This window comes from Grampus griseus, assembly GCF_964374135.1.
Source record: "Grampus griseus genome assembly, chromosome: 1".
In the NCBI taxonomy this organism is placed as follows: domain Eukaryota; kingdom Metazoa; phylum Chordata; class Mammalia; order Artiodactyla; family Delphinidae; genus Grampus; species Grampus griseus.
This window is the reverse complement of record NC_139017.1, coordinates 127,963,201-127,988,479: the sequence shown is the minus strand read 5'-3', so window position 1 is coordinate 127,988,479 and position 25,279 is coordinate 127,963,201. Positions and strand designations below refer to the sequence as shown.

General features: G+C 36.3%; 1 protein-coding gene across 3 annotated transcripts in view; it reads left to right on the top strand.

The window, feature by feature from the left end:
- Window positions 1-25,279, top strand: part of RAVER2 (ribonucleoprotein, PTB binding 2) — a gene marked incomplete at both ends in the record, with an annotated part of 101,589 nt that overhangs the window by 28,013 nt on the left and 48,297 nt on the right. For all 3 annotated transcript variants that reach the window (XM_082657527.1, XM_082657526.1, XM_082657525.1), the window contains 3 exons: window positions 7,814-8,283; window positions 10,682-10,873; window positions 18,082-18,208. In XM_082657527.1, the coding sequence (XP_082513653.1) occupies window positions 7,814-8,283; window positions 10,682-10,873; window positions 18,082-18,208 (789 nt within the window). The remainder of the gene's footprint in view (window positions 1-7,813; window positions 8,284-10,681; window positions 10,874-18,081; window positions 18,209-25,279) is intronic.

Genomic DNA, 25,279 nt, shown 5'->3' with positions numbered 1-25,279 from the left:
AGCAGGAAAATACAACCCATAATGAGGAGAAAAACCAATCAATCAAAACTGACCTAGAATTGAAGCAGATGAATTAATGAAAATGGACATTAAAACAGTTTTTATAACTGTGTTTCATATGTACAAGAATTTATAGTAAAAATTGAACATATTAAATAGAGGATGGAAGATATTAAAATATACTTAACTCACACTTTTAGTGGTGAAAACTACAATGTCCAGGATGAAAAATGGGATGGGTGGATGGGATTAACTAGCAGAGTGGACATTGTAGAGGAACAGATTAGTGAATGTGAATACATGGAAACAACAAAAATGAAGCAGAGGAAAAAAGACTATAACACATGAACAGAGTATCAGTCAACTTTGGGCCAACTTCAAGAGTCCTAATGGTGGAGTAATGGAGTCTCTGTAAGAGAGAGCAAGTAGTACAGTAAAAATATTTAAAGAATTAATGGCTGAATTTTTTCCAAATTTGATGAAAACTCTAAACCCAGAGATCCCCAAAGTTTAACCAACCTCAAGCACAAAAACACGAAAAAAACTACAATAAGGTACATTTGTAATCAAATTGTTTGCAATTAGTAATAAAGAGAAAAATCTTAAAAACAGTGCCCCCCCCAAAAAGGGCATATTATTTAGATGGAAAAAGATGACGATGATGCATGTTTATTGGAAACAATGCAAATGAGAAGACCATGGGGCAACACATTTTCTTTCTTTGCTGAAAGAAAAAAAAGATCACCATAAAATTATTAAGATATTAATGAAAGGAATTGAAGACAAATGGAAGGTATTCCATGGTCATGGGTTGGAAGAATTAATATTGTTAAAATGTCCGCACTACTGAAAGCAATCTGCAGATTCAGTGCAATTCCATCAAACATTCCATTGGCATTTTTCATAAAGACTTGAATATAAGACCTGAAATCATAAAACTCCAAGAAGGAAACATAGGTAGTAAGCTTCTTCCTATCAGTCTTGGTGATGATTTTTTGGATTTGACACTAAAGCAAAGGCAACAAAAGTAAAACTATACAGGTGGGACTACATCAAACTAAAAAGCTTCCGCACAGCAAAGAAAACCATTAAAATGAAAAGGCAGCCTACTTAATAGGAGAAAATATTTGCAAATCATATATCTGATAAGGGGCTAATATCCATAATATACAAAGAACTCATACAACTCAATAGCAAAAGAACAAATAGTCTGATTAAAAACCTGGCAGAGGGGCTTCCCTGGTGGCGCAGTGGTTGAGAGTCCACCTGCCGATGCAGGGGACACGGGTTTGTGCCCCGGTCCGGGAAGATCCCACATGCCGCGGAGCGGCTGGGCCCGTGAGCCATGGCCGCTGAGCCTGCACGTCCGGAGCCGGTGCTCCGCAACGGGAGAGGCCACAACAGTGAGAGGCCCGTGTACCACAAAAAACAAAAAAACAAAAAAAAACCTGGCAGAGGATCTGAATAGACATTTTTCCAGATTAGGCATATAGATGGCCAACAGATACATGGAGAGGTGTTCAGTATCACTAATCATCAGGGAAATGCAAATCAAAACCACAATTATATATCACCTCACACCTGTTAGAATAGCTATTATCAAGACAACAAGAACTTAGTGCTGGAGAGGATGTGGAGAAAAGGAAACTCTTGTGCATTGTTAGTGGGAATGGAAATTGGTGCAACCACTGGAAAACAGTATGGAGGTCCCTCAGAAAATGAAAAATGGAACTACCATTTGTCCAGCAATTCATTCACTTTGGGCTATTAACCTGAAGAAAATGAAAACAGTTACTCAAAAAGATATATGCACCCCCATGCTCATTGCAGTATTATTTACCATAGTCAAGACATGGAAACAACCTAAGTGATTGCTGATGGATGAATGGATAAGGAAGATGCGGTGTATATAGACAATGGAATATTATTTAGCCTTAAAAAAGAATGAAATCTTGCCATTTGTGACAAGATGAATGGGCCTTGAGAGCATTATGCTAAGTGAAATAAGTCAGACAGAGAAAGACAGATACTGTAGGACCTCACTTATAGGTGAAATCTAAAAAAACCAAAAAACATGAGCTCATAGATACAGAGAACAATTGGTGGTTGCCAGAGGCTAGGGATAGGGGTTGGCGAAATGGGTGAAGGGAGTCATAAGGTATAAATTTCCGTATAAAATAAGTCATGGGGATGTAATGTATAGCATGGTTACTATAGTTTGTTTGTTTGTTTGATTTGACCGTACCGGTCTTAGTTGCGGCACACGGGATCTTCATTGCTGCATGCGGGATCTTTAGTTGCGGCATGTGGGCTCTTAGTTTCGGCATGCAGGTTCTTAGTTGCAGCATGCATGCAGGATCTAGTTCCCTGACCAGAGATCAAACCCGGTCCCCCTGCATTGGGAGCACAGAGTCTTATCCACTGGACCACCAGGGAAGTTCCCAGCATGGTTGCGATAATTAATAATACTATAGTGCATATTTGAAAGTTGTGAAGAAAGTAGATCTTAAAAGTTCTTATCCACCACCCCGCCCCACAAATTTTTGTAACTATGTATGGTGATGGATGTTAACTAGAATTATGGCGGTGATTATTTCACAGTATATACAAATATTGGATTAATTGTACGCCTAAACTAATATAATGTTATGTCATTTATACCTCAAAAAATCCCACAGAATTATTTACCCACCAAAAAATATCCTTTAAAAATGAACGTAAGCAGAAACTAACACACCATTGTAAAGCAATTATACCCCAATAAAGATGTTAAAAAAAAAAATAAAAAAAAAATAAAAAAAAATGAACGTGAAGAAAGATGTTTTTCAATCATATAAAAGCTGAAAGAATTCATCACCATCAGACCTGCATTATAAGAAGTATTTAAAGAAGTCCTTTAATAAAGCACGGAGAAAATGATGCTGGACGGGAATCTGCATCTACACAAAAAAGTGAAGAATACCAGATGTTGTCTTTATGTGTGTAAAGACTGTTTTATTAATATTCAGATCTCTAAAAGATAATTGTTTAAAGTGAAAATAATAACTATATTGTAGAGATTATAACACATGTAGGAATAAAATGCATGGCAACAATACAAAGGTTGGGAGGGGAGGAATGGAAGTACACTGTTGTAAAGTTTTTAGATTATACAGAAAGAGACCAGTATCACTTCATGGTAACTGTTAAGTTAAAGATGTATACTACAAAGCCAAAATCACCCACTAGAATAATACAACGAAGAAACTCAGTAATTGTATTAAATGATATTGCCTTGGATTTCAGGAGCTATGGTGGTGTTTGAAGAAACAGATGATAATTAATAGATTAATAAAGGATGGCTACAGTTATAAACTGTGACCTTAAAACCAGAGCTCTCTGTTATAAATAAGAAGAAATAATTGTATTAAAATAGGATACATTAAGGAAAAAAGTTTTTGCGTGCTTGCCATCAAATTTGTCCCAATAATAAATTAACTAGTGGAGCAAGCAATGGCAAAAGGATAAATAAAATTGTGACTTGTGAAAGGATTGGGACCAATCGTCGAATATTAAAATTTTGGTAGGAAAATGGAAACAGAACTAATCTCCAAATCCCTTATAGCCTTTTCTCTGTAGAGTGACATCTTTCACTTCCACAGAGTCAATGTGAGAAAATTGGACATTTTTTTTAGAGAATTTATGGCCTTGCAGAGAAATGGAAGAAGCTATAGAAGAGAACCAATGACCTCTTTTTCCTACTGCCTGGACTTTTAAATTTGCTTCATTATGTTATCTAAATTCTACCATCAAATGTCTTATTTGGGTTGAGCAAATGCAGATACCTAAGGGAAGGAAAATAAGAAGTTGTCAGTTTTAAAATGTACTAGTTAATCTATGCATGTATACATTCATCCATTCAGTTGACACTTATAGATCCTCTACTGTGTGCCTGACACTATGGTAGCTGATGGAGATATATTCATTAGCAATTTAGGGAGCTCACAGTTGATAGGATAGCAGGCATCTAAACAAATAGATTATAATAAAGTGTGATGTGTGCAATAATCCATTCAGTGTTCAAAATACAGAGGTATAATAAGACAAGGGTTAGCTCTAACTGGAAGAGAACATCAGGGAATGCTTCCTGGAGATCCTGATGCATTAACCTCTGGGCTGGATTTGAAAGCCAACTAAAAGGTTTGAGTGGCTGAAGATATTGGGAGAGATCTCGTAGGCAGGGGAATTACATGTGTAACATATAGATGCTTGAAACAAGTTGCAGTCTAGGGAGCTACAAACAACTCAGTGTCATTAGAGGATGAAGAAATGTGGTGGGGAAGGGACGTGTGGCAGTTACTGAGGCTGGCGTCAGATCAAAAGGGCCTGGTAGGCAACCTGGGTAAACTTACATATTCTAATTCTTTGTTGGGTTCATTTGAATTTTTTACACACTCAAGCGTGTCTTTCACACAGGCTTTATTTCTCTCCTCTTAACCCTTGTGTCTTTTACTTCTTGCATTTGTCCTACTACACTGGCAGAGACCTTCATTCCATGTTAATAAAACTAGTGAGACAAGAACCCTTACCTTACTCCCTATCTCAGAGTAAATGGTTTTGGCTTTCACCGTTAATGTTGATGTAGGTTCCTTATAGACATTCTTTAACAGATAAAGGATGTTTCCTACTTTTCCACTGATTGCCAAGAATTTTTATCCTGCATGGACTTTGAATTTTATCACATATCTTTTCTTGCATCTACTAAGATACTCTGTGATTTTTCTTTTCTGTGCTGGTAATGTGGCAACTTATATTGATTGCTATTTTATTTATTCATTTATTTATTTTTACATCGTTGGAGTGTGGTTGCTTTGCACTGTTGTGTTGGTTTCTGCTGTGTGACAGGGTGAATCGGCTGTGTGTGCGCACATGTCCCCATATACCCTTGATTGCTATTTTAAAATAAAACTAATTTTGCATTCCTGAAATAAACCAAACTTGATCATGGTTTAAAAAAAAAAAAAAAGGTGGCCTGGTAGGACATGATAACTGCGCTGAGGCTTGGCTTCATTGGTGATACCAAATGATTGCATTTTAGGCAGTAAACAGGCACAATTAAACTTTTGTTTTTGAGAGATCGCTTTATTGTCATTGTGGAAAAAGAAGAAAAGCTAGAAGAATGAAGAAAAGAGGATGGATCTATTTGGAGGGTAGAATTTGAGGATTCCTTTTTCGTGGGCGTTAAAGGAGATAGGGTCTAGGGTAACTCCCAGGTTTCTGATTTGTGATGCTAGCAACTGAAATAGAGAATAAAGGAAGCTGAACAATGTTGGGATTTTAGGGGAATGGCAGGGAGAGGATGAAGATTGTGAGTTACGTTTGGTCGTGTGTGAATCAGTACGTGGGTATATGTGGAACTGAGGACTAGAAACAGATTTAAGAGTTAACAGGGTATAGGAGGCTTTCTGCGAGCCCCCAGACTAGCCGTTTAATTGCTTCCGTAGCCCTCATACTTGCTCTTTGATAACATTACACTTGTAACTCTCTGTCAAATCTCTATCATCCTCTATTGGATTGTGAGGTCCTTGTTGAAAGGGATCTTATTTGTTTTGTTCACCAACTCCCTTCCAGTGCCCAACACAGTACCTGGTACATGAGACTGAATAAATGGGCATGGACATGAGTGCCCAGGGGAAGAGGGCATAGAGAAGAGAGGTTGATGGCTCAGGGCTGCTGGGTACAGTCATATGGCTGTGACTGTGTGTGACTCTGCCAAGAAGCAACCTTAAGGATTACCACCTTACATACGTGTATACAATGGAATGTTACTCAGCCATAAAAAGCAACGAAACTGGGTCATTTGTAGAGACGTGGATGGACCTAGAGACTGTCATACAGAGTGAAGTAAGTCAGAAAGAGAAAAACAAGTATTGTATATTAACGCATATATGTGGAATCTAGAAAAATGGTACAGATGAACCGGTTTGCTGGGCAGAAATAGACACAGATGTAGAGAACAAACGTATGGACACCAAGGGGGTAAAGTGGGAGGGGTAAAGTGGGATGAATTGGGAGATTGGGATTGACATATATACACTAATATGTATAAAATAGATAACTAATAAGAACCTGCTGTGTAGCACAGGGAACTCCACTTCGCTGTACAGTAGAAACTAACACAACATTGTAAAACAACTATACCCCAATAAAAAAGAAAGGATTACCACCTTACAGGTGTGAGTGGAGAAAAATCTTGCAAAGGAAATGGAAGAAGGAGCGCTTGGACAGCTATGAAGAAAATCAGGAAGGACTTTATCAAGGAAGTTGAGGAAGGGAATGGTTAACAGTTTCAAATACCCAGAGAATTCAAATCAAACATGAGCTGATGAGCTTATGAGCTGGTATAGGAACATAACCAGTATTTACAAATTGTTGTTGGCTTGTTTGCTGGTTTTAGCAAAATATCATTAAATGGTATTCTGTGTCAGCATAAGGGAAGAAAGGCGTAAAATCAAAGTAACTCAAGTTCTTTAAAAGGGGTTATTGGAAACCAAGAGATATTCTCTCAATAAGTGCAGCAAAGCCATTTTTCCCCCTTAGTGTTGGAAGAGTTAGCTATTCCTTTGTAAGTAGTTTCCTTGTATGTGGAGATCATGTTAAGCGAAAAATGTGTTTCTTTAAATGTTAAAGTGTGGTGAGATGCTCAGTCTGAGAGCTGCGTGGGCACTAAGACCAGCTGAGGGAAGAGCAGATTGAGTGAAATGACAGGAAGGATCGTCCACACAGTTTAAATTCTTCTTTCTCTCTTGCTTTGTACATATTTGCCATGTTGTTATCATTGAATTTGGGTAAGTTAGTTGCTCATATGGAGCAACTCCACTGTGTGTTGCAGAGCGGGAGAGAAGAGGGAGAGGTAGGAAGGTTGAGAGAGCAGTGTGTTTGTAGTTTGTGGTTTGCCCTGTGTTGTTTCTTTTATTTGGGGTTTAAAATTTTTCTTATAATATTGCTCAAAAATCTTATCAGATACGCATGTCTGTGTGATATTTCATTGATTTAGAACTTTATAATTGTATCATGTTTTAGATTTTACAAATTGTCATGTGTATTGTTGCTTAATGCTGCAACAGCTCCATTAGGTAGACAGGACAGATTTTTTAATTTTGTGGGGGGGGTTTGTTTTACCAAAGATTCAAAGTTAAGCTACTTGTCAATATCATAATAATCCTGTGATCTTTTCATACCATATTGTTCATCCAAAAAGCATACCAAATTGTGTGTGTGTGTTTGTTGTTTCAATGTAATTAATTTTATTTTAAGGAAACATATACATGAATTGGAGAATTGTCTTCCTCTGGGCATTTTGGTGTCTTTTTGCTCTGCCTTTGTTTTTTAGGTTCTTGTTATCAAATAGGGTCTTTTAGAACTCTCTGAGAAGAAATAAAAGTTCATAAAATTTTGCATCACGTGTTAACTGAGGAAAAATGTCAAGTCTGTATGTAGTTTGAAAAGATTACCCACCCCACCCCACCCCCAGAATATTGTGGTATCTTAGAGTGGAGCTCCTAATATAATTTGTATACTGTTTGAGTTACTGGTCATGCAATTAGTTAAGTGAGGGTGTCAGCATTTAAAAATAATGAAATAGAATAGAAAATATCAGAGTGCATTGCACATGATAGAAGTGTTATCTCCTGATACTTTTGTTTCGGAAATATATATATGTATGTATGTGCTGAGGCACAGGTATAAAATGTATTTCCTTACTGTGGGTCATGGTCAGAAAAGCTTGTAAACACTGGCTCAGAAAACTCTCATTCATTTTATCTTCTTCCAGCTTTTGTTACATTATTGAATGGAGAACAAGCCCAGAATGCAATTCAGGTGTTTCATCAATATTCATTTCGAGGAAAAGACTTAATAGTTCAGCTCCAGCCAACAGATGCTTTGCTATGTATTACCAACTTGCCCACTTCTTTTACGTTAGAAGAGTTTGAAGAACTTGTTCGTGCTTATGGAAATGTCGAGAGATGTTTTCTGGTCTACAGTGAAGTTACTGGCCATTCCAAAGGCTATGGATTTGTGGAATACATGAAAAAGGACTTTGCTGCAAAGGCTAGATTGGAGCTATTGGGTAAACAGTTGGGAGCATCAGCTGTCTTTGCACAGTGGATGGATGTTAATCTCTTGGCCGCAGAGCTCATTCATTCTAAGTGCCTTTGTATAGATAAACTCCCTAGTGACTACAGGGATTCAGAGGAGCTGTTGCAGTTTTTTTCCAGTATCCATAAACCTGTGTTTTGCCAGGTATGTATTTTTAAGTCATCATTTGCAATATTTAAAAATATCTGCATATGTATCTGCATGCACTCACGTATTTATTATACCTATGTAAATATCACAATGGATAATCTAATTCTAATTGAGTCTGTAATGAACACTTTAATATTATGGTAAATTTTATTTATTTATTATTTTGGTAAATTTTATTTTATTTTTATTTATTTTTGTATTTATTTTTGAATTTTATTTTTTTATATAGCAGGTTCTTATTAGTTATCCATTTTATACATATTAGTGTATATATGTCAATCCCAATCTCCCAATTCATATGATGGTAAATTTTAAATCAATCCCTTTTGCTGATGGGCCAAACTATATGGTCTTTACATAATTATGTCTTAGCAAACCCATCACTTAACACATCCACCTTCTCATTCCATCCACTCTTGAACCATTCATGCATTGATCCCTTTATCCATCCTCATTTTGTTTATCACCTTCTCAGTGCCAGACACTATATTGCTAAATGTCGGAAATGTAGAGAATAGAAAGATACTCTCTTAATACCGCACAAGTTTGTGGAAGAGACTGACAAGTAAGCAGATAATTGTAAATCCTGTGTGAAGACTGATACAGTGGAAAATAGAAAAGTGTTATGAGGTGTAAAAAGAATGCCTTATTCTGTCTTAATGGGGTCATGGTAAGTGAGACATTTAGAGAAGATCCTGAAAACTGACAACACTGGTAAGAATTTTCAAGCACTTTGAGTAAAATTAAATATGTTCTACTAAATAGGCAAAAATATATACTGTATACAACTGAGAGGTTATCTAGTCTAGCTTTCCATCTGGTAAAAAAAAAAACCAAAAAACGTTACAATAATTGTGAGTGATCATTTGGCTTCTGTTAAAATATTTCAAAATAATGGAAAATTCACTAGATCACAAGTCAGGCCATTACATATTTAAATGGCTCTCATTCTGAATGTAAATATTCTTTAAAACTGCTGACGCTATGGAATTAAAATGACTTTGTCTTTTGAAAGACTTAAAATGATAGTGTCATTTATTTGGCATGAAGGTTATAATGAACCAGGAATAATAAAAATATTTTAGAAGTTTTCAAAAGGTTAATAAAGCCACTTTACAATGCCTTTATCAGTAGATCTGTTAAACTCAGGCTCTCTCGCTTGGTAGGTTGACATAGACTATATGGAAGACACAGTCTTCTTACCTCGTGGTCAGAAGGGATCAGATTACAAATCTGATTTTAAGGTTTGGTTTGGTTAAAAGGAATGAGGTTGTAGGAGAAATGTTTGGAAGAGGTAGATAGTTTTCCTTTCTCCCATGCGAATGGAAGAAGTTTTATGGAGGAAAAAAATATTTGAGGGCAGTTTTAAAAGGAAGGAAGAATGTGAAGAAAAAATAGAAATTCGGTCTACTACACAAAAAGCTTCAAAAATAAGAAAAGAAACTAAAAAGGACTGGAAAATGATTTAATTGTAGTATCAATTTATGGGATGCCAAATTCAAATAGAAGTATTGTAGATGTGTCTTCTCAAAGACATACGAAGCTGAATTTTATCACATTTATCACTTTATAGCATCAGTGTGTTTAAGATGATTCAGACATGTTCAACACTTAGAAATTTTTAGTGTCTTATTTTGTTCTTACTTTTGCTCTAGAAACTTTTTAGTGTCTTATTTTGTTCTTACTTTTGCTCTTTGTACCAGTCTTTACAGATCCAGGACTTTAGTATCTTCTTTTACACTCTTACAGGTGGGTGACTGGAAATAAATTGAGTTCTGCATTGCAGGAGTTTATTTAGGGCACATTCAGAAAAAGGTTGTGTCCTGAATATGGTATTTTAAACAAACCTGGGGCACAGTTTTCCTAAATAAGGTTTGCTTTGGTATACTTGACCAAATTCCTGGGATCTGCCTAAAATATTGAAATAACCTTTGAATGTGGTTCCTTCTACCTTTCTTCTCTTGATAATGCAAATGTTATTTTACATAGATATATGATCCAGTAATTGTTCAGCATGTTTCATCGTCTGCATATCTGGTGAATTTATTTTAAAGAAAGTTTTAATTATTGTGTCCCATATTTTTCTATAAATTATCAGTTATATATATAGCTTAATATATAGGGACTATTATCATTTGAACATTGACTTTTAAAATAAATCAGAGATTCAAAGAAGTAAAAAGAAACCGGACAGAATCTTACTTTTCCCATCTTCTAGAAGGACTGCATCTACCCAACTAGTAAACTTTTATTTTCAGAAGGAAAGAATACATTATTTTCACCAGTATCATGCTCTGAGACATCTGTCCTTGAATTTTTAGATGATATACTTGTAAATAAGTATTTCTAGATAAGTATTAGAATTCCCTTTTTAATAAATGTATCACATCAGCTTGCACAGGATGAAGGTAGTTATGTTGGTGGCTTTGCGGTGGTTGAATATAGCACTGCAGAGCACGCTGAAGAAGTTCAACAAGCAGCTGATGGTATGACCATCAAGGGAAGCAAAGTTCAAGTTTCCTTCTGTGCCCCGGGAGCCCCAGGGCGAAGTACATTAGCGGCATTGATAGCAGCTCAACGCGTGGTAAGTTTGTTCTTTTTTTAGGATATAAAAAAATTCAAGTAGTATTTTAATCTATCCAAACTAGTCAGTCATTGATTGGACCTTCATTATATTTTTATTATGTAAAGATACCCTTCTTTTTTTTTTGACTGGCTAAATGGTACCTCTGCCAGATCAAGCCAGCAGTCAATACAAAAGAAGAAACTGTTTCATAACGTGTATTCATCTCAAGAAAAAATTTTGAGGAAATTTCATTATTCAGTACATGTTTGAGTTCCTGTTCTGTAAGTTTTGCGTGCAAGGTGTCCCCTTTTTCACTGTTCATAAGTATCCGTAGTAGAAGTCGTGGGAGGTGGAGCCTCATTTTTGTGCACGTGGCACGGTTGCTGAGTTTCCAATTCTGAATACATCTAGTCACCCACTTTTGCAGGTGGCACACCCTGTCCTCTTGGAGAAAAAGAAACAACTAGGTGGCGTGGTGGCCTTATAAATGTCTGGCATTTGTTTATAGCTGATCCCCCAGCAAAACTAGCTATCTCTCATCAGCCACTCTTTTCCATTTTCTACAGTGACTCTCTCAAATCCTCACTCTTTTCCTGTCTCTGTCCTTCTTTCTATCTGATGATCGTGGCTCCTACTGTATAGAAGTATAAAGGCCATGTGCTGGACTCATTCATTCAACTTTTCTCACACTCCCCCAGAAAAAGTGCCCCCATTTTTTCTCTTAAATAGCATTCATTCCATAAATACTTTTTGGGTACCCACTGCATGCTAGGTATGTTAGAGATGTTTAGGATTCATCAGTGAACAAAACAAAGATCCCTGTTCTCTCGGAGAGAGGGCTGTGCCTCCTCCTGCCAAAGCAGGGGCTCATGCCCGTGTCCCCCATCCTCAAGGATCTTCATCCTCACCTTTCTCCTTACTTTCACTTGTTCACTAGCTCTATCCCATCTGCTTATAAATACGCTCAAATCGTTTCCTTTAAAAATCCTCTCTAAATACGAGCCTTTGTAATACTTTTCCCTCACAGCTGGAGCTTCTTGAACAATTAGGTCCCACTCGTCGTCACCTTTTCTTCTTTTCTCATTTCCCTCTCAGTCCAATGCAATCTCGTTTCTGCCGCCACTATTCAGGTGAATCTGTTCTCTTTAAGATTAACAGGAATTTCTTAATATTCAGTCGAAAAGGTACTTTTCAGTCTTTCTTTGCCTGGTTTCTTTGGAACATTTAAAACCAACCTCCTGGGACTTCCCTGGTGGTCCAGTGGTAAAGAATCCACCTTCCAATGCAGGGGCCGTGGTTTCGATCCCTGGTCTGGGAACTAAGATCCCATATGCCGTGGGGCAACTAAGCCCACGCGCCACAACTACTGAGCTCGCGCGCCTCAACGAGTGAGCCCGCGTGCCACAAACTACAGAGCCCACGCGCCCTGGAGCCCGCGTGCCACAACTAGAAAAGTAGTGAAAGATCCTGCATGCCTCAACGAAGATCCCGTGTGCCGCAACTAAGACCCAACGCAGCTAAGAAAAATAAAAAATAAGGAAAATAAATAAAATAAATATTAAAAAAAAAATAAGACCAACCGCCTACTACCTTGAATTCTGCCTACCGTTTGTTTCCTACCTGTCTAACCGTCCCACCCCTTTCTTCTCTTTCCCGAAGGGCTGCTATCAGTAGGCTTCTGTATTTGGCCTCCTCACTTTCTTCCTCTTCAGCACTCCAGTGGTTTTAGTTATTGCCTATCAGTGATGATTTTTCCAAGCATATATTTTTGGACCCAATTGCTCTAAGCACTAAATCTGTACTTCCAAATGATATTTAAACAGCCCCTTTTTATGTTATATAAATAGTTCAATTTCAACATCTCCAAAAGAAAACTATTTTTCTCTGGGACCTGCTTTTCTGTGTTCTGTAATATCTGTGTATGGCATCAGTTCATTCAAACTAGAACTGTCTGAATTAAAAACTCAGTTAATCATGATTGGTCTTCTTCACCTACTCCCTAGACCAAGATGTCGAGAATATTAGCAAATCCTTTCAGTTCCACCTCCTGGTAACTATTAAATCCTTGAGACTTGTCAGCATCTTTGTCACTTTACTCAGGATCTCGTTTTTCTCACCTTGATGGTTCGAATAACCTGCTATGTGGTTGCCATGTCGTTCATCTTCCCCATTCTAACCCATCTTCCACGGTGCCACAAGAGTGATCTTTCTCGTCCTCAAACCAGATTATGTCATTCTCTTGCTTAATATTCTTTAATGCGTGCATAAGTTCAGTTCCTTACCATGGCATACAGGGCCCTTCGTGATTAGGTACTAGTAACAGTGAGGAATCTTAAATTTTTCTCAGTCTTAAAAGTAATGTGCTGCATTGAGTTTTTTTTTCTGTAGGTTCTTGGTACATATCCTTTATCAAGTTTTCTGATTTAAAAAAAATCATAAGTAGGTATTGATGTTTATCAGAGTATTTCTGCAACTATTGCGATAATTTTATGTGATTTCTCCCTAAGTTCATTAATGTGCTGAATCCAATTGATAGGTTTTTCTAATATTACACTATCCTTATGTTGTAAATCCTAATTGATAATGATTTTTTTCCTATGCATTGTTTGATTTTATTGGATAATGTTTTATTTGGTATATGTGCAAATGTGCTCATAAGTGAAAATGCTTAAATTTTTGGGTACCATTTTTACTTAATTTTGGAATCAAGAGAACATTGACCTCATTAAATGATTTACATATTTTTCTCCCCCTTCTCCTTTTCTTTCCATTTCATGGATCAATTTGTATAAAATCGGGGTCATCCATTCTTTGAAAGTTTGAGAGATCTCAATCTATGAAACCGTGTAGACTTACTCCTTGAGCCTCTTCCAGAAGGAAATCATTGATTACCACTTAAGTTTCTTCTGTGGTTATTAGGTTTATTAGTTTTATTTTTCTCTGTGTGCTATATGTGGCATTTGATTATATTCTACAAATTTATCCACTTTGTCTGAGTTTTTAAATTTATTGGCACATAGCTATTTATAAAATTTTATTTAAAATTTGTCATGTCTAGTCTCCTCTTTTTATCGTATGTTTTATTTATTTGCATTTCCTTTTTTTCCCTTGATCAGTCTTGCAAACTATTTATTTTGCCTTTTAAAGAAACAGCTTTTGTTTTGTTCATTATTTCTCTTTTTTCTATCTTTTGCTTATTCTTGCCCTATCTTTATAACCTTGCTTCTTTCTTCTTTGGATTTACTCTTCCCACCCCCCACCCCCACCCATCTTTACTGTTATCCGTGGTTAGCTCCTCTGTTTTCAACCTAGATTGTTTTCTGATGAACATAGTTAAAGTAAGCTTACTTCTATAACTAATGCTATACCTATGTGTCATAAATTTTATATTATGAATGTTTCAAATTTTTGTTATGATTTCCTTTTAGCTTAATTATTAGTTTTTTCTTCCAGTTTATACCCACCTAGGAATTTTTAAAAGCTATTCTTCTGATATAGATTTCTTTTGAGATAAAATTGATATACAGCATTATGTTAGATTTCAAGTGTACAACTAATGATTCAGTATTTGTATATATTGTGAAATGATCACCACAGTAAGTCTAGTTAACATCTGTCACCACACAGAATCACAGAATTTTTTTTTCTTGTGATGAGAACTTTTAAGATCTACTCTCTTGGCAACCTTCAAATATGAAGTAGAGTATTATGAACTGTAGTCATAGTCACTGTGCACTACATTACATTCTCATGACTTGTTTCTCTTATAACTGGAAGTTTGTACTTTTTGACCCCCGTTACCATTTCACTCACCCTCCACCCCCTCCCTCTGGGAAACATCAGTCTGTTCTCTGTATCTATGGTTTTGGTTTTGGTTTTGTTTTTAGATTCCACACATAAGTGAGATCATACAGTATCCGTCTTTCTCTGCCTGACTTATTTCACTTAGCATAATACCCTCAAGGTCCATCCATGTGACTACAAATGGCAAAATTTCATTCTTTTTTATGGCTGAATAATATTCCATTGTCTGTATATATATACACACCACATTTTCTTTATCTGTTCATCCATTTTTGGAAACTTAGGTTGTTTTCATATCTTAGCTATTATAAATAATGTTGCAATGAACATGGGGTCCATATATCTTTTTGAGTTAGTGTTTTTTGTTTTCTTTGGAGAAATACCCAGAAGTTGACTTGCTGGGTCATATGGTAGTTCTATTTTTAATTTTATGAGGAACCTCTATACTGTTTACCAACACTTGTCATGTTTTTTTTAACTATACTTTTTCCTTTGTTTTCATTTCCCATCTACTATTGGATAAATTAGAATTTTCTTCTTCTGCTTCGAGAGTGAAATGTTCTATTTTATCCTACTGGTGATTGTTCCTAACTTACTAACACCCCTAGGTTGATCAGTATCTCTTTCTTCCCACTTAGTTCATTCTAAACTCCATCCTGCTTCTTCCTTCTACCCCACCTACCACCATATTGGGAGTACATAAAGTACATTTTTACTTTAGGATTGCCTTAATTTTTTTTTTGGTGGGGGGGGGGCGCACTGCACGGCTTGCAGGATCTTAGTTCTCCAACCAGGGATTGAACCCAGGCCACGGCAGTGAAAGCACCAAGTACTAACCACTGGACCACCAGGGAGTTCCCAACCTTAATGTTTTTGTTTTTATGGTCCTGGCTTTTGTATACAAGATTAAAATTAACTGTGATATTATAAACCCTAATTTCCGTGTATCATGTAATATCATCATGCATTTATTCTCATTTCTCATTTTCAGAAAGGGTTTCATGTAGTAAAAACTTTTTAGACTGTGTATGGCTGGGAATATTTTTTATTTCTTTTCCATATTTAATAGCTTAGCTGAATATAAAAATCTAGATTCAAAGTTTTTTTCCTGCAGCACTTTGAAAATATTAATTTGCTGCCTTCTTAAATCCAGGGTTGATGCTTTGAGAGTGAAGATGATATTAATCTGCTTTTTTTTTTTTTTTCTGAGATATGTTCTTCCTCACTGGAAGTTTTTAGTATGGGGGGGGTGTTTGATGTTCTTAAATTTCACACCAAAAAAATGTAACCAGGTGTGTGTTTTTCTCTATCATATTTGGAACCCTTTCATTTTGTGGTCTTTAATTTTTCTTTAATACTGGGAAATTCTCAGCCATTACTTCTTCAAAGATTCCCTTTTTTCCCCTAATCCTTCAGGGACTCCTATTATATAGATGTTAAGACTTCTAGTCCCCTCATTGCCTTGGTTTTCTCTCTTGTTTGCATTTTTCATTACCATGTTTTACTTTGTTTGTATTTCCCTCTTTATCCTCTGCTCATGTATTCTGGGAAGTTTATTTGACCTGACCTTTCAGGTCACTTATTTTGTTTTTCAGTCTCATATATTCTACTGTTTAACTTATCTGTTGAAGCACAGAGTAGAGGTTAAGAATAATGCTTTATGAGTTTCTCCAGTTTCCTCACCTATAGAATGGGGGTAATAACACGAACCCTATAGAGTTGTTTTGGGGCATTAAGTGATCTAATCCATGTAACATGCTTAGAACAATGCCAAGTATATATAGTAAGTGATGGCTGCCATTATTTTTCTCTAACAGTTGTGTTTTTCATACTTCTAATTGGTTGTTCTTTATAACTGCTTGTCCTTGTTTCATGTTACCAATAAAAATATATTATCTTTTTTTTAGGATGTCTGTTATGTTTAGTTAACATTCTTATTATTTCCTATCCTTTAATTCTGCTTTGTCTCTTATAGGTGCTTCAGTTTGTTGCCTTTAGTTTTTGTGGCTACATTCTCCCCATGCCTAGTTATTTTGTTCTGTGGATACATATCTCCTTTGGTAGGGGGTGTGGCGGTTGGCTTCTTTGTATGTGAGTGTTTAGAGGTTGAGGGGCTGGAGATGGAGGAGGAGTGCTGAAGGCTGGTCTCAGCTAGGGTTTAGGGAAGGCGGGCAGGAACCTAGGGCTGAGAACCTCTGCCTTGACCGTCTGGCCTTGACCACAGACAGCCCTTTCCCACCCCAGCCAGGCAACCCTGCCCCTTAGAGCCTCTTAATCTCTTCTCCCAACCCTGCTCTTTTCCAGGTTCTGCCTTCCTTAATTATAACTCTTCCACCCTGCCCAGTGGGAGGAAGGAAGTAGAGAAGGTTGGAGGATGTGGGAAGGAAGTTTTTGGTGCCTCTACCTAGTGTTACATGGTCCCCACTGTCTCTGAGTTTGCACAACACCCTGCTGTTAATTCACTGCTCCTAGGCGGTCACTGGACTGATGCTGCCCTTTTCCTGCTTTTTCCTAGCCATGATCCCTAGGGGGTGATGTGGAGGAAGGCCCTTCCCCAAGGACCTTCCTAAAAGGCCCTTCCCCAAGCTATCCTGTCTGTGGATCCAGCCTCTCTCACACTCTGGAGGCACTACCTTGTGTCTGTCCAGGGATTTCTCACGGGTTTAGTGTCAGGTTCTCAATCCATCACCCTCTCCCTCTTAATGTCACAGCTTGGGATGAGAGAGGGAATCCAGTTGTCCTTGTCGGTTCTCCATTTTCTCCTGGTTGGAAGTTCATAGTTTTCATCATTATATTTTACATCATTATATTACATCATTCTTCTTCTGCTTTTACATCATTATATTAATATTCTCATCTATCAGGCTGGCTTTTAAAATCTGAGAACAACTTCGTATATTTAGGAAGCTACCCAATGACATGTATGTAAGGCCAGTTCATCTTTGTCTCATATTAGAGGATTAAGTTAATGAATTAAAGACTGTTATTATAAGAAAAATGTTGCTTTGTAAGGCATCCCACCTTATTAAACTTGAGATCAACATTGTAGTAAGGTTCTTCTGCAGTATCAAAATATTCATCCTGTGTCAGCAGGTTACCTCCCTGTTAATAAATTCAGATTCCCCTGATACCTTTCTACTTGTATGAAGAGATTTATCTGACTAAATCATTAGTCCTCTTAAAGCCAATTCCTACTTAACTGAAACATTCTATGAGGATTTCAGTGTATGTTGTATGGTAGAATATCTTACAATTAGGAATTGTGGTAGAATGTATGCAACAAGTATATAATATAAAGTAAGTTGTGGTTATCATAAAATAGATCTTATCAGGTGAATGAGAATTTCTGGAAAAAAGCCTTTACGGTTTCATCTTTGTGCTTATCCTTGTTCTAATGTTTTCTATTTCTGTATTCATCAAAGATGCACAGTAATCAAAAGGGCTTACTTCCAGAGCCAAATCCAGTGCAAATTATGAAAAGTTTAAACAACCCTGCCATGTTACAAGTTCTTCTACAACCCCAGCTCTGCGGGCGAACTGTTAAACCAGGTAAACTTCATGTGTGCTGATTAAACGTAGAATGTTGGCATGAAGTTAATTGTGCTGTTTTACATGAAAAACACACTCAAATTAGTCCAAGAATATTTATTTTTTCTAGAATTTATCAGTGAATATATAAAATATAATTCATTTTAATTAATGATCTGAGGTGAAAATATGTTTTGACTGTTTTTGATAGGGACAAACTGCTTACGGGTTTCCTGATTTTTTTTTTTTTAACTATTAATAAGTATTAAATATTAAACCTTCAGTTTAGTTACTGGTTGACATGAATTTGTAAACCAGGTAACACATGGCTTAATAAGGTAATATTGAATATACTACACTGTTACAGCCTATGTTAACAAAGGATATGATACTTTTCTACGTAATATTGTTGGCAGAATTACTTTGTTGGAAAGTGTTAAGGTCTGTTTCCTCTCTGCTCTTTCTTTTTCATTGTGAAATTGTTCCACTTTTTAGAAAATGAGAAAAACATCATTTTCTAAGTATTATGGAAATTTTTATAATATTGGCATACATTAAGTATCTATTTAGTATTCATTGAGAAGAGTTTATTTACCTTTTGAAATGCACAACTGTGCATACACAAAATGTATGTTTTATCATTATGAGGAAATGAATGCCTATATTCAACACTAAGCTTTAGATTACAAATGTTTAGATTAAATATACTTATTCTGTTTCAGCTCCAACTGGTCTAACACCAGCTAGTATATTGCAATTCGGTTCTAGCACCAACTACCTAGAGTTAGCACAGATCCTACAAGTAAGGGCTTTGTCCCCAACAGGTCTGCCCCTACTTCAGACAGCAGCCGCAACTTCAGAGGTCCCCTGGTCACCTACACTTCTGACTAACTTGCTTCAAATTTGGGGGTTCCTGTGACCCCCTCAGGTTCAATAATTTGTTAGACTCACAGAACTTAGGAAAGCATTATACAGTAAGTCCCCACCCATACAAACGAGTTCCATTCCAAGAGCGTGTTTGTAAGTCCAGTTTGTTTGTAAGTCCAACAAAGTTAGCCTAGGTACCCAACTAACATAGTCGGCTATATAGTACTGTACTCTAATAGGTTTATAATGCTTTTCACACAAATAATACGTAAAAAACAAACACAGAAAAATAAAGAAAACATTTTTAATCTTACAGTACAGTACCTTGAAAAGTACAGTAGTACAGTACAACAGCCGGCATACAGGGGCTGGCATCGAGTGAACAGGCAAGAAGAGTCACTGACTGGAGTGGGGAGAGGGGGTGGGAAGTGGTAGAGCTGAAGGATCGTCAGCAATAGGGGACGGAGGGCAAGCTGCAATCTCACTCATGCCTGACATTGATGGTGCAGGTTCTGGTTCCTTGCTGGATTCAATTCTACGTACCCCCTTGAAGAAACAATCCAGTGATGTCTGGGCAGTAGCTCTTTTTTTCTCGTCATAGATGACACGGTAGCACTGAATTGCATTCTGAATGGCTGTTGCAGCCTTCGTGTACCATTCTACGTTCAGGTCCTGTGCCTCAAAACTAACTGCCTCCTCAAATAAAGAAAATCCCCTTGCCACTTCCTGCGTCGTGAATCTCTTCGGTGCTTCAGTTACTTCTTCTTCCTCTTGTCTCTCTTCGTCCTTTCTCTGGGCCTCCAGTTCCTGGCACTTCTTAGCAGTACCAGCTATGTCACTGCTGCTTTTACACTTGCTTCTGGACATCCTGGGCTTGAAATAAAGATACTGTACTACTGTACTCTATACAGTACTGTACAGTAAAGTACACAAAAGCACAGCCACTTGTAGAGGATGCACACACGTGACAAGGTACGCCAGTCACGTAAACTAATTTACCTGATTGGACAGGAGAACACACGTCCGCATCTTTGAAAGTGCACAATTTGAAGGTTCGTATGTAGGGAACTTACTGTACTTACGATTACCGTTTTGTTTTAAAAGATGTAACTCAGAAATAGCCTAATCAAGAGACTTAGGGCTTCCAGACCGGAAGGTCCTAACTGCAGAGCTTTTATGCTCTTTCCCCATGGAATCAGAGCACATCTGCCTTGCAGCACACATGTGTATTAATTAGCCAGAACTCCCTGCTGCAGCAACTTCAGTATCTAGAGTTTTTATTGGGGTTTTGCTATGTAGGCATGACTGACCATGTTATTGAACTCTATCTCCAGTCCCCCTCCTCTCCCTGGAAGTCAGGAGGTTAGGCTGATATCATATGGCTCAAAGCCCTAGTCCTCTAATCACATGGTAGGTCTTTCTGGTATGACCAGTCCCCATCCTGAAGCCATCTAGGGGCCCACACTTAGCCACCTCATTAGCATAACAAAGACACTCCTGTCACTGGGAAAATTCCAAGGATTTAGAGTTTTCCTTCCAGGAACCAAAGACAAAGACCAGTTAAATTCTTTATTATACCAACAGTGTTCATATTAAGTACTTCATATAATCATCAATTATCTCTGTGTAGGAAGTAGTTTTAAAGGTGTCCAGCTTAGCCTACTATGCAGTCAGATATCCCTTCTACAATTTTAATGGTATAGAGATATCCTTTGTATGTCTTGACTACTCAAAACATAGAGCAGCTCATTATTTTCCAAAGCAGCTATTCCCTGGTTTAACAAATTTAATTACTAGGTTTTCCCTTGTATTAGATGGTGATTCCTATGACTTTTAGCCACTTATTCTAGTTCTTCCTATGAGGAAACACAGAATAAATCTACTCCTTCTTCCATAAGAAAAGCCTTCTAATGTTGAAGACAGCTATCATGAAACCTTAGTCATCTTTGATTTTCTTTGTCTTCTGTTCTCCAGACCAGTGGTCTCATTTTATTTATTTTTTTTTTGACTATGCAACTCTATCAGTAAAGTATATTTTTAGTAGAGCCCCAGTATATACAGTATATGTATCACTTATATGTCAGTTACATGAATGTACCTTTGTCAATCCATATATTAAGAAATGATAAAGCTTAATATTTTTATATTTTAAGATGAAAGTAAATACAAATAACAGTTCTCTTTTTTAAGAACAATTTATTTTTTTATTGAAGTATAATTGATTTACAATGTGTTAGTTTCAGGTGTACAGCAAAGTGATTCATATACATATATATATATATATGTGTGTATATATTCTTTTTCAAATTCTTTTCCCTTATATGTTATGACAAAATATTGAGTATGGTTCTCTTTATACACCTCTTCTATTCTCTTTGTAAACTATGGCTCTGTATTTGACTTTATATAACATGTCATAGGATACGCTCTCTAGAGCACCCCCCGCCCAAGTTGTCCTCTTGTAAAGATACCTAGGTTGTCTGGGTTGCCCTGAAATATGGTGTACACAGACATGAATTTATCCTGTAAATGGGTTCTAATCAGCACAGAATGCAGTGGGATTTCCTTCCTATGATCATTATATTCCTATTAATGCAGTCCAAGTTTGTATCAGAGTTTAAAGAAGTATATTACACTCTTGTGTCTCTTAGAAAGTATAGTTCACACCTGGACTATCTTTAGTAACTTCTCCCCCAAATTATTTTTGTCTCATGTTTTCATCTAAGATATGTATTCTCCACTCTGCTTTTCTACTCAGGTTGGTGTATGACCATATGAAATTAGGCTTTTTTATTTTAGTGCTACTTCTACTGTTTTAAGAAAGATATATCATTATTACACTGGTAGCTTTTTCTTTGTTTGGAATGGCCAGTGAAGAGGGTTGAATACCTTACCTGAACACATGCAAGGAGACAGTGTATGGAAAGTTTCTTGGTGTTCAGGAAAGACAAGCTCTTGTTAATCAATAAATTTCATTTGTTTTTCCTTTACTATGTTTTTTTTACTAAATCTTAACTATATCCCTTACTATATCCTGAGCTCTTCACAGAAGCCTCTGAACAAACTAATTACAAAGGATCATAATTGCCTGTAATTTGTTTATATTATATGATACATATATACACAAGTGTGCCATATTTTACTGTGCTTCACAGATGCTATGTGTGTTTTTTTTTTTTACAAATTGAAGGTTTGTGGCAACACTGCTTTTGTCAGATGATGGTTAGCATTTTTAGCATTTTAAATTGAGGTATATACATTGTTTTCTAGACATAATGCTATTGCACACTTAATAAACTACAGTATAGCATAAACATAACTTTTACATGCACCAGGAAACTAAAATAATTGTGTGACTTGCTTTACTGCCATAATCACTTTATTGGAGTGGCCTGGAACCAAACCTGAAGTATGCCTGTATGATATATTTGTATTTAAACCCTTGCCCAAACTTCTTTCTCACTGTATCATTTTTTCCAGTAACTGACACATATCTAGTTGTTTATTGCCTTCTCTTCCACTAGACTAGAGGAGGCTCCATAATGGCAAAGATTTATCTGTTTGGTTCATCTCAGGCATCTAGGACAGAACTGCTACTTACAGTGAAAAGTACTTAGATATTGTTTACTGATTAAACTCCTTCCTTAATCTGTCTGTTGCACAACTTATACATACCTTGTTATATATGATCTAGTCTGTAAACTTTTAACTACTTTTCTGGTCTGCCTTCTTTTCTGTCTGATCTAATCTGTGCACGACCATCAGGTTGATTTTCCTCCTACACCTACTTATGCACGGCCGTCAGGTCGATTTTCCTCCTACGCCTACTTTATGTTACTTGAAGCATACTGATCTTTTCTCTTCAATCCAGACCTTCTAAATACCTTAAGAAAATACAGTATAGTGTAAATATTGTAGATTTCTTCTCTCTGTCCTTGTGTGTCTGTTTTAAAGTTTAACTAGTATATAATTACTTAGAATCTAAATTGTATGCTTAACAGCTTTCTTGAGGTATAACTGTGGCACATTCATCTGCACATATTTAAATTGTACAAATTGGTAAGATTTAACACATGTATAACCCATGAAACTATCGCCATAATCCAAATAATGAACATATTCATTACTCTCAAAACTTTCCTTTTGTCTCTTTGTAACCCCTCCCCCCATCCCCAGGAAACTACTAATTTGCTTTCTGTCACTATAGTTTGTATTTTCTAGAAATTTATATAAATGGAGTCACACAGTATGTACTGTATGGCTTCTTTCCCTCAGCTTATTATTTTGAGATTCATCCACGTTGCTGCATGTATCAATAGTTTTTTTTTTTCGTTTTTAATGCTGAGTAGTATTCAGTTCTACAATTTCCATTTTCATTGATTTGTTGAACATTGGGTTATTTCCTGTTCGGGGTCATTACAGATAAAATTGCTGTGAAGATTTGCTTCTAATCTTTATGTAGACTTATGCTTTCATTTCTCTTGGATAAAGACATAGTTGTAGAATGGCTGGGTTATATGGTGGATGTATGTTTAAGTTGTAAGACACTCTTCCAACTCTTTTCTAATGTGGTTGAACCAGTTTACATTCTCACCATCAGTGTCCAGGGCTCTAGTTCGTTCAGTATCCTCACCAACATTTGATATGTTGATCCTTTAATTTTAGTCTTTCTATTTGGTTTATCGTGCTGTCTCATTGTGGTTTTAATTTGAATATTCCTTTTGACAAATGATTTTGAATATCTTTTAATGTACTAATTTGCCATCTTTATACCTTCTTTGTTAATATATCTTTTAAGATATTTTGTACATTTTAAAATTAGGTTGTTTATCTTCTTATTAAGTTGTTAGGGTTTTTTATCCTAGATACAAGTGCTTTATTGGATATATGGGTTTGCAACCACTCTGTAGGTTGTCCTTTTATTTTCTTAACAATATCTTTTGAAGAGCAAAATTTTTTATTTTGACAATGTCCAGTTTATTATTTTTTGTTTTATAATTCATACTTCTTGTGTCATATTTAAGAAATCTTTGCCAAATTCAAGGTCACTAAGATGTTCTTATATATTTTCTTCAAGAAGTTTTATAATTTTACCTCTTAAGTTTAGGTTGATGAATGATTTCAAGTTAATTGTTATTTATGATATGAGGTAAAGGTCCAGGTTAATTTTTTTCTACAGTTGTTCCAGCATCATTTGTTAAAAAAGATTATCCTTTTTCATTGAATTTCTTGACACTTTTTTCAAAAATCAATTGACCATATATATATGGCTCTATCTCTGGACTCTGTTTCTATTCCATTGATCTAAATGTCTGCCTTTATATCAATGCTACATTGTCTTGATTATACACAGTTTTATAATAAGTCCTGAAATCAGTTAGTGTAAGTCCTTCAACTCTGTTCTTTTTCTCTTTGTTTTGCCTATCCTAGGTCCTTTGTATTTGCATATAAATTTTAGAATCAGCTGTCAATTTCTATGAAAAACGTCTGCTGGAAATTTGATTGGAATTGTGTTGAATCTGTATGCTAATCTGTGCAGAACTGACAACAATTTGCCATAAGTGCGGTATATCTCTCCGTTTATTTAGGTCTTCTTTAATTTCTCCCAGCAATATTTTGTAGTTTTCAGGGTATAAATCTTACACATATTTTTTCAGATTTATCCATAGCATTTCATGTTCCTCGATACTATTTTTTTATTGCAGTGATTTTCTGAGGCAGAATTCAGAGTCAGTAATTCAGTGGCATTTGGTACCTTCACAGTGTTGTGTAATCACCAACTCTGCCTACTTTCAAACATTTTCATTATCTCAAAATAAAATCCAGACCCATGAAACAGTGACTTCCCATTTCCTCCTCTGTCCAGGCCCTGGCAACAACCAATCTGCTTTCTGTCTTTACACTTTTGCTTAGTCTGCATGTTTCATATAAACAGAAGTCGTTATGTGACTTTTGGTGTCTGGCTTCTTTCACTTAGCATGATGTTTCTGAGTACTGTAATATGTATCAGGACTTCCTTCCTTTTTTTGGCTGAGTAATATTCCATCGTATGCACATAGCATTGATGGACATTTGAGTTGTTTTCACTTTTCGACTCTTGTGAAGAGTGTTGCTATGAATATTCATGTACAAGCATTGGAACATTTGTTTTCAGTTCTTTTGGGGTTATATTTCTAGAACTAGAATTGGTGGGTCATATGGTCATTCTATGTTTAACTTGTTAAG